Below are 16,533 nucleotides of genomic sequence, written 5' to 3'. Positions count from 1 at the left end.
GGCACGAAGTTCATTAGGAGACAAAAACACTAGCTCTCGTTAAGCAAGGAAGGTGCTCCGACGAACCACCACGGGCAGCTAGAAGGGACTGAGAGGGCATAGGGCTGGGCGGCACCTGATATACCACCACACGAGCACAGTAGCACTCCAGAGGATGCCACAAGGACAACGCTAAGGCAAAAATCTCCGACGACTGCGCATGAGGGTGCGTGCACACCTTGAATGGAATTGACATGAGCAAGCACTTGAAGAAAAACAATCCTTTTCACAATCAGGATCCACTTTTCAAATATCACTGCCTTTATAATAGTGAAATAGACAGTTAGGTGTATAAATGTTCAATTAATATGATTACAAGCCAAAATAAGCATCTAGAAGCAGGATTTGGCTGTTCTGTTAAGGCCCCCCTGTTTGAAAACTAGGATCTCAGTACAAGTTATATGATCAGGCAGAGTGAAATTATTCTTTGTTATGCATCTTCTGAGTCACATGCAGAGTTATCTACTAGACAATTGTTAAAGTCCCTCAGGGCCATTTGTTTCATTCTAGAAATTTTTGCTGAAATAGTGCCATAGAACTGCTTTGTGGAGCTGAAAATACAACAAGACTACATTTTTTATTTTAAATGCACTGCAGTCTGAAAATATACACTAGAGCCAGCCCTCCACGCATCCAGGACCAATTCTTTTGAAGTACTCAAACCGTTGACAATAGGAAGTGATGATTAAGTACTGCAAACCTCTGTGGAACTGTAGCCATCTGAGAGCTTCTTTATTGAGCTTACACTTTAAAGGAACTGGAGTAGCAATCTGAAATAATTGTTGCTTCTGATTACCATGGGAACTAGACAGAAGTCTAACTTTTTCAAAAGACAGACTGGTTGTGACTCACCTACTGCTTAAGAAGCATGATTGAGACTCTGAAGGCTTATGTGGGTGAAAGAGAATGATACTTTGGCAATTTACTAAAATAATGTATGCCATTTCAACCATGCTTGATACTTCAAAGTCTCTTTCATTAGAGACACAAGGTGAAATCAAGCCAATGGGAGTTTTACTATTGACTTCAATGAAGCCATGATTTTACCCACACATTTTCCTCATTAGGGGTGAAATTCACCTCTAGGTAGAGTCCCACACAAGGCCTTTGCCCCAAGGAAGTCCCATTTGACATCTATTTTAAGGCTGTAAGTTATTATTTATTGTTTGTATTACCGCAGCACCCAGGAGCCCCAGTCATGTACTAGGACCCTACTGTGCTGAGTGCAGTACAAACACAGAACAAAAAGAAGGTCCCTGCCCCAAAGAGCTTACTATCTAAGTGGGGCTTAACTGGAGTATACACCTCACACTACCCATCTCCAGAAGGGTGAATTTCACCTATTTGACTGCAGAAATTTAGATCTAAACTTAGAAGAATTCAGCAGGATGCTACAAAACTGTATGATCTTTCAAGACACTACTTACCTTACAATAGTTAATTGGTGGTAACATCTGTCACCACAAAAATAAAATATTAATAAAAAATTCAGTATACATAGGTATGTGCTACTGTATTTTTATTACAGTGGAAGTGGATTCAGCTGCCCAGTCAAAGCTGACTGTTACAAATAACAGGCCTGATTCTCCACTGTCTTGTATAGATTGGTCATTTATTTACACTTGTGAAAAGCTGCTTAAAAAATCTGAATGGTAGCATTTTACATCCACTCTGCACTAACTTTACAAAAGTGTAAATGATCACACAGATGCATGACAATGGAAAAATCATGCCTGATGGAAATGCAGTCCAGCCTGCTTAATAAGGAGAACATCATTACTAGGCAATATGTTTTTTACATCATCCAGGATTTTCCAATATGCAATCTGTTTTCTCCGAGCTGAAAGTGAACACACCAAAGTGGACATCATCAGTCCAGTATAAACCAAACCAAATGCATATAATCATATAATATAATTCACTGAGAACCCTGTTGGACTGGATGGGAACATGGTGTTTAAATAATAGACATTATGGGCTAGATTGTGACTCAGATAACAGAGCACACAAGGTAGGGAGTACACCCCCGCATGGACTCCCCACATATTTGATCTGGGTGTATAGCTGTTGTGATAAATGAAGGGGGCAGAGGTAGCTCCCTGTTATGGACGCCCAGCCAGCCCAGCCAGTTAGCTATAAAATCTCTCTTAGTAGCTGTTTTCTACGTGCTTTACCTGTAAAGGGTTAAAAAGTATCACTGCTATGCATAGGTAAAAGGAAGTGAGTGGGCACCTGACCAAAAGAGCCAATGGGAAGGCTAGAACTTTTTAAAATTGAGAAAAACATCCTCTTTGTCTGTCTTCTGTTGTTCTCCGGAGAGAGGAAACAGAGCAGCGATGCTGTAAGAAGCTTTAGGACAGGTATGAAAAATCATCAGATCGTACCTGGAAACTACTCATTTGAAACCCCAGATATGTAAGTAGATCAGGAAATGTCTCGGAAGACACTATTAGGTTTATCTTTTTTTTCTTTTCTTTATGGCTTGTGGACTCCTCTGTGCTAACCCCAAATGCTTTTGTTTTGCTTGTAACCTTGAAGCTGGACCTCAGGAAAGTTATTCTTGATGCCTAATCCTTCTAAGTAGTGGGTTTGGGTTTTTTTAAATCTAGCAATAGCCTGAGTTTCCAGATGTATTTTCTTTCTTTTTGTTTTTAATACAATTTACCTTCTTTAAAAACAGGATTGGATTTTTGTGTCCTAAGAGATTTGTGCACATTGTTTAATTAGCTGGTGGCAACAGCTGATTTCCCTTGTTTTTCTTCCTCAGCTCTTCCCTAGGGGGGGGCTTGAGGCTACCCCACAGGAAGGAATTCCCAAGTGCGCCTTCCTGGGTTCTCAAAGGGGTTTTGCACTTGGGTGGTGGCAACATCTACCAATCCAAGGTCAGAGAAAAGCTGTAACCTTGGGAGTTTAATACAAGCCTGGAGTGGCCAGTATTAATTTTTAGAATCCTTGCAGGCCCCTACCTTCTGCACTTGAAGTGCCAGAGTGGGGAATCACCCTTGACAGCTGTAAGTATGCAACAACCTAATTTTTTTCTGGTATACTAGGCCAGAAGCAATTATTACCTCCACTCCTGTAGCAAAGAGAAAGCAGAGTAGGATTTATGACTTAGAGGTGTACGTTTGAGGCACCATCTTCCTGGTGCTATTCCTGGGGAGGTGCACCTGACATATCATCTCTTGCTCAAGATTGGACCTAAAGTCATAATCTGTTTGAAGCAGAAAGTCTGATTTTTTTAACTGAAAGAAAGAAATTGTTTGGTGTCAATTAACAAAAAACAAGCCAAACTGCACCAAACCATTTAGATTAAACTCACTATAATGGGATTTTTCCCCTACCCCCATTTTGGGAAACTTTCCATGAACTGACACAAATGAGTTCAGGTGTAAGGTTTTTGGGCTCTCTCAAAACTCCCCTCTTTTTCTTCTCCTTTCCAGGGTGGATCAAAATCAAGGATTTAAAAAATAAAAATAAAAAAAACTGATTTTTTAAAATTTAAATTGGATTCTTTTGATAAAATGCTTTTTGAGGAAAAAACCTATCTAAAGATAGTTTTAATTAAGATACGTTATAGCTCAAAGATATCTCATCATGGAATAGGGATTATAAATTCTAATTCTATGGTATATATATATTATATATTAATGTAATGTTTAAGAAAATTTTTGTAAATGAGTTCCAATAGTTTATGGATTAGGGACCCAATCTTATGGGGTTCCAGGGGCTTCTGTATAGATTATTTAAGTTAATCTTTCTATCTACCCAGTGGGACCCAGTGCTCAGCCTAGAACAGGGGTGGGCAAACTTTTTGGCCCGAAGGCCACAGCTGGGTATGGAAATTATATGGCGGGCCATGAATGCTCATGAAATTGGGGGTTGGGGTACACGAGGGGATGAGAGCTCTGGCTAGGGGTGCAGGCTCTGGGGATGAGGGGTTGGAGGTGCAGGAGGGTGCTCTGGGCTGGGACAGAGGGGTTCGGAGGGCGGGAGGGGGATCAGGGCTGGGGCAGGGGGTTGGGGCATAGGAAGTGGTCAGGGGTGCAGGTTCCAGGTGGCACTTACCTCAACCTGCTCCCAGAAACAGCAGCATGTCCCCTCTCCATCTCCTATGCAGCAGCGCGGCCAGGCAGCTCTGCGCACTGCCCCATCCATGGGCACCAAGCCTGTAGCTCCCATTGGCCATGGTTCTTGGCCAACGGGAGCTGCGGGGACAGCGCCTGGAGTGGGGGCAGCGTGCAGAGCCCCCAAGCTGCTCCTATGCATAAGAGTCAGAGAGGGGACATGCCGCTGGTTCCAGGAGCTGCGCGGAGCAGGACAAGCCCCGGACCCCACTCCCTGGCAGGAGCTCAAGGGCCAGATTAAAATGTCTGGAGGGCCGGATGCGGCCCCTGGGCCGGAGTTTGCCCACCCCGGTCTAGAAGATACCATCAGAGATGCTTAGTTTTGCAGTTCTCAAACTGTGGATTTGTGTCTCCGGAGATAACATGCTTGTTAACAGCAAAAATGTTTTAAAATAAATAAATAAATATATAAAGGTGAGGAATAGTTAAATAAAACAATTTAAATGTCTGTCTGGTGATGTTCTCTTCCTAATACAGCATGGCAAGAAAATCCTCCAAATATTAATGATTCACCTGTTGAATTGGAGATAGTTCACCGCCCAGTGACTTCATAAATATCTGCTTCAATTACCTTTGGTAAATTAAATAACCAAACAATCATTCATTTTCTGATATAGCTGTAAAACTAATATGAAAAGTTTTCAAAATAAATCACTTTTAAAATGTATAGTGTGTACCTTCTAAAAATGAAATCTACGTCTATCTCTGAGTTGTGAAGAATATGTATTGAGGTTATAACAACCAACAAGAATGCACTTTTATGTAGAAATCCATGATTAAATTGAGTCTTCCTGAGTAGTGATTTAAATCATGATTTAAATCAGTTTGATTTAAATCAAATCGACCCTGCTCCTTTCTAAATTAAACAATCCCAATCTCTTTGATCTCTCTTTTTAAAGAGTTTTTTTCCAGGCCCTTAATCATTCTTGTCACTCTTTTCCAAGCCCCCTCTAATTTTGTATTATCCTTTTTAGACAGGGAGTCCAGCAGTGCAGTAGTGTTCCAGATGAGGCTATATCATTAATATTCTGTGTTATCCTCCATACCATTCTTATTCATCCTAACATAAGCCTATATAGTGATCAGAAAAATGGGGTTGATGTGCTCATGGTGACCCACGTGCTGATGAATGGCTGCTGCTCATATAGCAGTGCCCACGAGTAATGTGTCCTACCGTCTCCAGCTGCCTAGGACATTGTCCACAGGGATGGGATGTAGTGTCCTAGGCAGCTGGAGATAGTAGGATGCATTACTCAGGGACCTGAGATTGGAGAGTAGGTCCACACTAACGCTGGAGATGTAATTTCCAGTTTTGGTAAATGTACATGCACTCGCTTTCATCAAGCTAGCGTGCTAAAAATAGCACCAGAGCTGTGGCATTGTGGACAGCGGTGTGGACTAGCCACCCAAGTACTTACCTAGAGTCTCGGCTGGGATTGTATTTCCCCAACCTGCCACCTGAATCGCTATTTTTAGTATGCAAGCTCCATCAAAGCTAGTGCGTGTACATTTACCCAAACTGGGAATTACACCTCTAGCTGCAGTGTAAACATACCCTCTGTGTTAGCAAGGAATCTGGGAGAACTCCTGAACTGTGGACTGACTGGACTAATTATGGGTATATGTTTTTGACCAGAGAACGTTGCACTGTAGCTACAATTTGTTCAGAGTGTTTTTCTCTGCAAATGAGCACGACAAGTCTCTTTAGATTTTGTTCTTCTAAACTTAACTTCTAACGTTTTTTTCTTTAAATCACCCTGAGATGGAAAACTTCAGCGCTGGGAATATGTCTTCTATATGAATATAAAGTGCCATGTAAATTTTACAGTGATCTAAGATAGTGGTTCTCAAAGCCTGTCCGCCGCTTGTTCAGGGAAAGCCCCTGGCGGGCCGGAGCGGTTTGTTTACCTGATGCGCCTGCAGGTTCGGACGACTGCAGCTCCCACTGGCTGCAGTTCGCCGCTCCAGGCCAATGGGGGCTGCGGGAAGGGCAGCCAGCATGTCCCTTGGCCCGTGCTGCTTCCCGCAGCCCCCATTGGCCTGGAGCGGCGAACCGTGGTGAGTGGGAGCTGCGATCGGCCAAACCTGCGGGCACGGCAGGTAAACAAACCGGTCTGGCCCGCCAGGGGCTTTCCCTGAACAGGCGGCGGCTTTGAGAACCACTGCTCTAAGATATTGTTAATAAAAGAAGTAATTATTTTTTTAAAAAAACAGCAGCTCTTTAACGGCATACAGCAACATATACAACAGTTTAGGAGAGAAAGCAAAGTGAAATATTTTATCCAACTGAAACAGCAGGAGGAATGTTGATGAGACAGAATGCACTTCCCTAAATTGGGATTTAGCCAGGAGAATTGGTTAACTCATCTGTTCTTGCAAAAGGCACCATTAGATCTTTAAATCACTGTTACAAACATTAAGAACCTCAGTTTTATGTCTTTCAAAAGGAACATTCTATAATAGCACAGTTCCTAGATGTACAGGTCTTTGGAAAAGTGAAAGAAGAAACTTGCAATTCAAATTAAAGGACATACACCCAGATCCTCAGCTGGTGTAAACTGGTGTAGCTCCTTTGAATTACTCCAGCTGAAGTTCTGTGCAACCATACTGAAGCATTTGGCAGTTGGTCAATAAGCTGTGAAGAAAAAAAGATGGAGAGAAACAAAAACAATAAGAAACAAAGAAAACTCCTCAATATTCAGAGGCCGGATCCCCAAGGGGCTGATCCTGTGAGGAGCTGAACTGAATGCCTCCTGAGAGGATCTGAAAAAACCCCAAATTAAACAACATATGAAAACAGGAAATGGTAACATATAGCAACAGAAACACATATGATGATATTGTCCCATAAATATCACTCTCCCAAGAAACAACAAAGAGTCCTGTGGCATCTTCTAGACTGACAGACATATTGGAGCATAAGCTTTCGTGGGTGAATACCCACTTCATTGGATGCATGTAGATGCATGCTCCAATACATCTGTTCATCTATAAGGTGCCACAGGACTCTTTGCCGCTTTTACAGATCCAGACTAACACGGCTACCCTTCTGATCCTTGACTCTCCCAAGAGGAGTTTATCCCTGTCTCCTTTTCTGAGCCATGTGTGTGGTCTAGGATGCTGGTATAAGACAAGTGCTGATGGAATTTAGTTGTCTCCATTCTCTTGAAGATTCTTCCCAGAAACAGGATGGAGATGGGCTAGTAGTTAATGAAGTTACTGGCATCCAGTGATGGCTTCTAGAGCACTGGCTGAACTATTGTGTGCTTCAGGCTGATTGGAAGATTTCCTCCGTCAGGAAAGGCATTCATGATCAAGGTCAGAAATGGGCCTAATTGTTCTCGGCCATCTGAACAAATCTGGTGTTGCCCAAGCTGCTTAAACAATAGAAATCCTTATGTAACAGGTGATGTAATAGCGATATCCATATATTAAACCAGTAATGAGAAGATAAGAAAGTTTCTTATCAAGTGTTACAAAGTAGCAGCCGTGATCGTCTGTATTCGCAAAAATAAAAGGAGGACTTGTGGCACCTTAGAGACTAACAAATTTATTTGAGCATAAGCTTTCGTGAACTACAGCTCACTTCATCGGATGCATCTAAAGTGGCACAAGTACTCCTTTTCTTTTCTTTTATCAAGTGTTGTTAGAGTTCTCAACAGGAAACTTTCTTCAGCTTGTAAGTAAGAAGATGTAATTTACTTTTCCAGACATTTATTATTACAATTCTATTTTTAACCCTCCAAAACCTACTGACTGTTTACTATAGAGCAAAGAGCTCAAATGAGTGACTTTTTTTGCCTTTGGGAGGATGGAAAAAATGTTGATACAGAAGAGGAAGGTAGTAAATACAAATAACATTTAGCTGTTCTGGGGTGGGAGGGTGTGGGTGGAAGCATGGAATCCTTTCAAAAATTCCTTTTTTTTGCAGGCCTGTCTCCCAACAAATTACTGTGTACTTTACAGCTAAGTGCTGTAAATTGTTGTGATTCAAAAAGCATTGTCATATACTGACCTTCATACGTTTTGGTTAAATCAGTGGGAATTTGCACATGATGACTGAGTATATGGTATAGCTCTTAATAGCTTACTTCTGGATGTCCAAATGTTCCTGTTTTGTTTTTTGTTTTTAAAAGCAGTCTTTACTTTATTGAAACATATTAAAGGGTTGGCTTTTTGGATGTATGCCATATTATGTCCTGTTAGAAAAAGAACTTGACTAAAGAATTATGCAAAATGCTTTAATCATTTAAAATCACTTTCAGCCATGTGGAAATGTACAATTAGTTTGGTGTTTTGTGGGAAACTTTCAGTAGTTATGAAGTTAATGGGTTTTTAATGACCCATCCATCATTAAACCCTACAGTATACAGAAGTAACAGAACATTTACCCTATTGCAATTTACCATACATACTGAAATGCTCAGAGACAAACTTGAGGTACAAAACTTGAAGACTAATCAAAACTCCTCTCTAGAGTTTAGGAATGTGCAGATTTGAGGTTTAGTCCAGCTATCTCTGGCAACATCATCACTATCATCTTTGTATGAGAAAATATCATTATGATATTACATAAAATGGAAGACATAACACAATAATGTGGTAGGCAGTAGTTATATTTTTCCTTTAATGCTTTGTGAAGAAATAAATCTGAAAGAAATAATGACAGGCAAAAATTAGCATTCCATTGAAAAATATTGCAATGAAGTACATTATTCCTATGTAAATAAATTTCCTTGAACAATAATATATTTTTAAAAGGTGAAAATTAAATGTCAATAGTTGGTCCACTGTATAAAAGTGACATCTATAAGAATCTGATGACCTTATGCCCCGCTATCCTACTCACAGCAAAAATATCCTTAAAATCTGCAGCTGTACTAAAAGATGCAAATGTCAAATATATTACTCTGAAGTAAATTAATAATTATTTTTCAGTAACCTACCATAGGAACTATTAAGTGAACAAGTAGCAATGATTTTCTTATATAAAAACTATCAAAAATTGTTGGAGAAAATATGCTGCAGATTGTCAAATTAGCTCTTGTGCAGAAATATCCACCATAAGTTCATTAATTCATTTTTCACTGGAGGACAGCAGAAGGTTCCATAATGCAACCATCACAATCCAATTGATTCCATACTGTACCATTAAACTTTACCCGTAGTTGTACCTTGCAACAATTAAGATTTTTGGTGCTTTGAACTTTCTTGCTGGCTGGATATATAAAAATCTTCAGCAGAAAGACAGCTGTCCCTTAAGTTTAGATGAGTGATCTATGCAAAGGACTGATTCAAAGAAAAAAATAGTTTTAGATGGACTGATATAATGATACAATGAGACATTAGCACTTTTTAAACAGAATCTGTTAAACATTAACTATGTCTTTGTTAGAAATGCAGTAGGGGCTTCAGCGCCCAGATACTGCAAACCAAAGTGTTTGTGAGCAGTCCTGTAGAGTTCAATGGGACGCTTCACATGTGTAAAGTTGCACATGTGTAAGTCTTCCCAACATGAGGCACTGATTCAGCAAGCAAGGGCTTGATCCTGCACCATTCAAGTCAATGGCAGTTCTTCCATTGGGTTGAATGGGAAAAGGATCCAACTTCAAGAAATATACTTTTAAGTATATGAGTAGTCCCGATGAAGCCAAAGGGACCATGCACATGCTTTAACTAACCATGTGCTTAAGTGCTTTACTGGATTGCAGCCAAAATGCTTAACACTGCTCAAAACTTTTCCATTTGAACTGTTTTTTTGGTGGAAAAACTGGATTTTTGATTAAACTAAAGTGTCTGCTTTCTATGGAAATTTCTATGGAAATTTTATTATTATTTTGAAAAACCCATCACTAAACTAAAATATTTTGTTTTTTTCAAATTAAACGTTTGAAACTTTGAATTCCCACTGAAACATCTAAATTTCCCATGGAAAATTTAAATGAAATTTTTTTTTCCCTTTTCACCAAAATTTTCTGTGGGGAACTCCCCCCCCCCTTTTTTTTTTTACCATCTCTATTCAGTATCTTGGAGGATCAAGCCATAGATATCTTATATATTATTAAGACAGCTCCATGGAAATAGTCTAATACCTCACCTGTTTTCTATATTTGGTGCCAAACCATGCCCTGGCCCTTGCATTTGTGCTAAATCTGAAAATAAGTACTGTAATCGCAAATGACCTGCTTCCATTAAAACCTTCTTCAAGTTTACTGGCCTGAGTCTACCAAGTGCTGAGCACCTTTACTCTCATTAAAGTAAATGGCAACTGAGGGCACACAGCTTCTCACCAGAGGCTCTCAGTAACACTACAAGATCAGAACTTATTTCAGCCAATACATTTATAATGGCGTTGTCAGTACTGTAAAGTAAGTCCAAAAACACGTGATAGCAACATAAGAAATGTGGTTATTTGAATTCTTTTCTTTTTAGTAATAAATTCTACACATATAAAATTTGTTAAATCATACTGTACCTCCTGATGATTGAATCTTGGTGTATTATTTTCCTCTAATCTTAAAAGGAAAGGCATATAGTTAAAATATAGTATATTATTAATTTTAAACACCATGGAATGTAATACAATGCAACAGGTTATTCGTTTTCTATATCAACTGAATTTATTATTATCTGCTTGTATAGTGGTCGCATCTAGACCTCCCCAATCAGGGATCAGAGCCCCATGTGTCACAACACAGACACTGTTTTATTAAGTATACAAATATAAGATACTTTATGTAAGTATCTATCTTATATTTTTATACTTAATAAAACAGTGTGTGTGTGTGTGTATGCGTGCGTGTGTATATATATATATATATATATAAAGTATGTCATATCATTCTCTTGTTATCAAGCAAGAATCTTTAAAGCTAATACATGTTCTCCCTGCCTCAAGAAAAAGTATAAAATTGTGATGGGTTCAGCATAAGATAGACAGAACAGAACTAAATCTGAAATCAAGCATTCACTGTCTTGCTATTGTTGGAATAAAGCACAATTTAAGTAAATACATTCAGAACTATAAAAAGCACTAAAACTCTTTAAATATATATCACAGCCTCTTAATCCTGTGAGGTGTTTACACTGAATACCACTAAAAACACTGAAAAATTATATTAAAGTTACTCATGAGAGACAAAATACTGCATATCATGGTCAGAAGCAGATTGTTGCTTTATGATTACTACAGTAGGTGGATGGAAATTTAAACAAATGGGAACAATGACCATAGCTACTGTAAATAATTCCTGTAAATGCAATTAAATTGCTCCCTATGCTGGTCAGTCTTACTGAAATAACATATATATTTTAAAAGATTAAAATGAATGGAGAAAGCAATCTACAAGTACCTTTAGGTTCAGTCTTTTTCTGACTGGGAGCCATGGTAGCAGCCTCTGATGGCAGACCAACGTATACACCACCATAGTTCCTTATTTGAAGAGAAATCATGGCTTAGTGTTAATGCTTTCGCATAGACTGCCTACATAAAACAGCCGCATTAGAAAGGCCATAGATGGACAAACAGAGGATGCTTTGTAACTACTTTTATAAAAGAATCCCTTGTTTCCAATGTATATTAAGAAGGCTGCAATTTTAAATGTAATGTTTTTATTAAAACTAAGCCCTTGTTTGACAAAAATAAATTTAGGCTGGCCATTGATTTTAAAAAGGAACCTATGCTAGAAAGGGAGCACAGAGCTAATGGGTCCTCAACCAAGTTCGTCATACTTTCCATCAAAACCCAACCTTTTCATGGCAACAAATACCCTCTGACAGACTCTTCTTTCTTACCCGCAAAGTTAGCCAGTGTTTGCCTGATGGGAGATTTAATCTGCTAGTAATGTATGCTATGGAGACAATTTACGCAACTCACTTGCATGATGCACACAAAAAAGGGGGCCATGTGCCCCCCCCCACCATTTAGTAAAAAAGGGCCTGGATCCCCCTCCACACAGCCATGCATGGGGAGGCCTGTCTACATGCAGAAGGCGTATGGGTGCCAAATGCCTCCACAGTCCATCCCCCTCCTCCTGTGAGCCCAATGGAGGGTGTTTCAGGGGTCTGAGATCTGACTGGGGGGATGGAGAAAACACGAGGTGGGCAAGGGGAGGAATGGGTGAGGTGGAACATATATCTTTCTTCTCCCTTCCAGCCCAGGAGAGATTCCTCAGAAATTATAATACAGCCTATAATTATTATGTTATGTATTATCTTTCTGCAGAGCACCCACACCCCAAGCCCAGGGTCCCTAGGGACCTGACTCTAATAAAGCCAGGAGCCACAGTTGGTGTGAAGGCAGAGGTCTTCTGCAGCAATAGTCTTTTTTCCACTGGCAGATCCCTTGAGATCTGCAAGGTTTGGGGGCTGGGCTCAGTGGCCTATTTCGTGAGTAGGCAAAACCCCATCCACAACAAAATGCAAGGGAGGAACTCTACAGAGGGATCCTCGTGGAGATTTCTTCCCCCATATCCCCTCCCTTTGTTTTTTTCTAGGTGTGATTAAGTGGGACTGTTCTTAATGTTTTCTCTGAATACTGTGTGGGTGCCTCAGTTTCCCCTATGCATTTCTTAAGTATCTAGGTGGTGGGATAAGGGTGTGTGATTGTTGCAGAGCCCTGGAGGGCCAGTGTGATGCTGTCTGCATAGAGAATGGCCGACACCCTGACTCCTGGCAACTGATGGCCTGGGCCCCTCACCTGCTGTGTTGGAGAACAAAGAGATCAGGTGGCCTCCTTGCCTGGGAAAGAGATGAAGGCCAGAGGAGGGGCTGGAGGGAGTTTCAGTTTGGAGCTGGCTGGGGAAACAGAGGGAGGCCCAGCACCAGGGTCTGGGCTCCCTAACCCCTAAGATGGACCTGACTGAGGGGTCCTGTTTTCTGTACCTACAAGCTCAGTTTTGGACTGTGTTCCTGTTGTCTAATAACCCTTCTGTTTTACTGGCTGGCTGAGAGTCATGGTGAATCACAGGAAGTGGGGGGTGCAGGGCCCTGACTCCCCCACACTCCGTGACAACTGGTGATCCTCATTTGATGGCAGAATTCTGTCTGAGCTATTCGAATTAAAGCCATTCCCAGTACAAATCCTACCTCCTTTTGTCATCTTCTGACACCGATTCTTCTGTTCTATAATTTACAAAAACATATAAAACTCATTTGCAATCAGTTTATTACAATTGCTCCATTCATCTACTGTTTAGTTTCAGTGGGAGGCAGAGGAAGAGAATGATCAATCAGAGTGTAATCTAGAGTTACTGTTCAGTATTTGGTGCCTACCTCACCTACCTATATAAGAGAAAGAAACATTTATTACTTAACAACGTATAATGTGTATAAGAGAACAAGACTTGACAACAGAGTGAACTAGTCTTTCATAAATGTCCAGTCAGAAGATCTTATAGAACCTTTCTGTAAAACAAATGTTAAATTTCTTTGATGCAAAAGAAAAGCTGAATAATCTGATTTGGACTCAGTTATTTAAACCTTTATAAATAGACTATGACTTTTATTAGACACTTAGGGCAAGATTATGGCTTGTCTTATGCATCCATAGGGAGTGGGTGGATTTTTGACTCTGCTCATCAGTGTGCTAGCTAGCACAGCTGGTCTGATGTGGAGGGCAGAGTAATCAGTATCAGGTATAGGGTTGGCACAGATTACTTCACCCTTCAACCAGTGTGGAAAACAGAGACTAAACTGTTACTCTCGGAGTTACCATTTAGACCCTGGTCTGCTGCTAGAGCAATAGAACTGTGTGTTGCCCCTTACTCAGCCCCAGTGATAAATCCACAATCTAGCCCTTAGAAGGCATTTCTGAACTATAGTATTAAAAAGTGGCTTAAAACATTTATCATTACTAATCATTTATTTAAAAATATAAATGTGTTGTCTGTTCAGTCGGCAAAGCACTATCCTGCAATTGTTGCACTAAGCCCATGGGAGTTTCATAGATGGCAGGAAGCGGGATATGGCCTTAAATAGAAACAAAATTTGTTTGGATAGTAAAAATGTTTGGATAGCAATAATTTCCTACCATTTTAATCTTCTTTCCACTCAGCTATCTATTGCCTTGAAGATATACTGTATAATAAGAAGATAAGCTCTCTTCTTCCCCACCAACGGAGCACCAGCAAAGAAGGCAGCAAAATTCAGAACTTCAATCAACTTAGCATATAATTAGCATGGCGTTATGGAATCTCTGATATTACTCTGGCCCAGTTCATCCCCTCCCACAGAAAATCCAGCAGGAGAGGCCGAAGGGGAGGCAGCCTCTGGGAGAATTCTCTCACAAGGATTTCCTGTCTTTTCACACTGTCCTATGGGGGCGGGACGGGGGGAGAGGGACCGCCCCCCACAGAATAAGTCATGGGATACCTCGACCTGGATAGCCAGGGCTGTCTGCATGAAGAACCAGTGCCTCTATACCAGCTATGGTCCCCAACACCTTGGCAAACTAAAACTGCAGTCAAATGGAACCGCACAACCAAAAATTACCCCCAGCCATGGCTGCCCCCAGGAGACTTGTCTAGTGGGTTCCTGGGGATGTATCATCTTTTCTAGTTATCTTCCAAAGGTGGTGGGAACTGTGTACCTCCTTACAACCCTGCCTCAGCCTGCCTATTCCTCTCCCAGCCCACCAAATCTCCCCTAGCTCCCTCAGACAAACCCCAGACTGTTCAGAAGGGACTCTACAAGGTCTGGAAGATAGGAGACAGTGCCACGGAGATGACTAAGGTACCCCCCACAAGTCAGCACAAAAGGAGGAGATGTGCGCAGGTATGGATCCTTTGCCCATATGTCTGCTAGATATCAATTTGTATCTTTTTCTGATAGTCAGCTGGCTGAAGTGAAAGACTCCAGAATCATTCTAAAAGGGGACACTGGCAGTTTTGTGGCCCAACAGCTATTAACTTGCCTGATAGCTTTTCTTGCCCTTAGAAAGGCTTTACACTTTGCTTTTCCCCTGCCACTTAGCCACAGGCCCCAACCAGAAAATAGAGAGCCTAGCCAATCCTCCCCAGTTTGCTGATGAATGCCCTTTGCCAGCTGCTTTAGGCGTTGTAAATCAGCTTTTACTGATGGCCCTGCATCTGTTATATTAAAGCAACACATGCCTGCAAACTTCTGGCATAGGTGACCATGGCGTAGAAGCAAATAGTTCACAGCCAGCCTGTTCTGTAGCATACCCTGACGTACTTCCCCTAACTCATGTGAGAGTTGGGTCAGGACGGTTGAGATTAAGTTAATGGCCTTTGCCACTGTGCAGACAAGGGACCGGTTCCTCACCGTCGCCCACAGCTGCTTCTCCACTATATGAGTGCGTTGCACCATCGTGCCCTCTGGGGTCGATCAAACTGCGTCTTCTCCGAGGCCCCCGATGAACTCACCGGTGCGCGCTGGGCATCGGTTGTTGCTGCAATCCTCGACCTCCAGAAGGGATCCGGGCAAGGCTAAATTGCAGCCTCGTTGCCCCACATTGGGACGCCAAAAGCTGTTGTCGGCACCCAGTTTGCCGAGAGGCAAAACAACAGCAAGGGGGGTTCGTTACCCGGAGTGCTTCACTCAATAATCACAATGGGGTGGAGAAGCAGAAAAGTTTATTTGCAGCTGCAAACAAGGTACAGGGAGAATAGAATCTCAAATCCTGCACACCAGAGCAGGTCATTACACACACTTTTATATTCCTTAATGCTACTGCACTACACATTAGCCAATTAAAACTTTACACAAATACTCTGCCTTCCTTATATGGGTTACAACAATGTTTATTTCCTGCAACCTCTAACAAGCATTCCTAGCAACTTAAACAACCAGCACATTCTGTCTGGCCTTGTAACTGTCTCTTCTATTATTTTTAGCTTGGCGTCAGCAAACCTTACACTATAAGGCATTATCTGCGGCTGCAACATTGTTTTAAGAGCAAAAGAGCTTACTCAAACCAGCCAGGCCTGAATTCTATTAAGGGGGGTTGAGAAGAAGCCCTTAGGCCTTCAGCAGGGAGACTTCCTCGACCCTTATGGCCTTCCATCCCCTCAACTTAACTAGTGGCCATACCCTGGGGTCTCCAACATAGGGATATATGGATCTTTTTAACACTGGAGGTTTGGTAATAATTTGTGCATGCAAAAGAAATCAGCCAGAGGGAAGATCAAAGTTGAGAGTCTTAAGGACCCAACTAAACGTGACCTTTCTCAGCAGTGCCTCACCGAGAAACTGATGAATATCAAAACTGAGATGGAGAGCTTCGAAGATCACTGGAAAGTGCTCAAATCGGCTGTTTATGATGCATTTGAGAGAACACTGGGTTTCTCAACCAGGAAGCACCAAGACTGCTTTGACAAGAACGATCAGGAAATCCAAGACTTGATGGACC

At 41.3% G+C, this 16,533-nt stretch overlaps 1 protein-coding gene and 1 long non-coding RNA gene across 6 annotated transcripts in view; one reads left to right on the top strand and one right to left on the bottom strand.

Annotated features, from left to right (window-relative positions):
• The first annotated feature begins 2,362 nt into the window (after positions 1-2,362).
• Positions 2,363-16,533, top strand: part of LOC142070135 (uncharacterized) — a 29,413-nt gene continuing 15,242 nt past the window's right edge. For both annotated transcript variants that reach the window (XR_012666104.1, XR_012666105.1), the window contains exon 1: positions 2,363-2,454. This is a non-coding gene — a long non-coding RNA (uncharacterized LOC142070135). The remainder of the gene's footprint in view (positions 2,455-16,533) is intronic.
• Positions 8,391-16,533, bottom strand: part of C1H12orf75 (chromosome 1 C12orf75 homolog) — a 51,215-nt gene continuing 43,072 nt past the window's right edge. For 3 of the 4 annotated variants that reach the window (XM_048832047.2, XM_075123363.1, XM_048832056.1), the window contains 5 exons: positions 13,251-13,286; positions 11,516-11,595; positions 10,639-10,678; positions 9,338-9,452; positions 8,391-8,813 (listed from right to left, as the gene is read on the bottom strand). In XM_048832047.2, the coding sequence (XP_048688004.1) occupies positions 10,674-10,678; positions 11,516-11,595; positions 13,251-13,286 (121 nt within the window). In that variant the 3' untranslated portion in view covers positions 8,391-8,813; positions 9,338-9,452; positions 10,639-10,673. The remainder of the gene's footprint in view (positions 8,814-9,337; positions 9,453-10,638; positions 10,679-11,515; positions 11,596-13,250; positions 13,287-16,533) is intronic. The other variant, XM_075123364.1, reaches the window with a different exon arrangement.

Source organism: Caretta caretta, chromosome 1 (genome assembly GCF_965140235.1).
Source record: "Caretta caretta isolate rCarCar2 chromosome 1, rCarCar1.hap1, whole genome shotgun sequence".
Lineage (NCBI taxonomy): Eukaryota > Metazoa > Chordata > Testudines > Cheloniidae > Caretta > Caretta caretta.
Note: the sequence above shows the minus strand (reverse complement) of the source record. Positions and strands in the feature narration are given on the sequence as shown.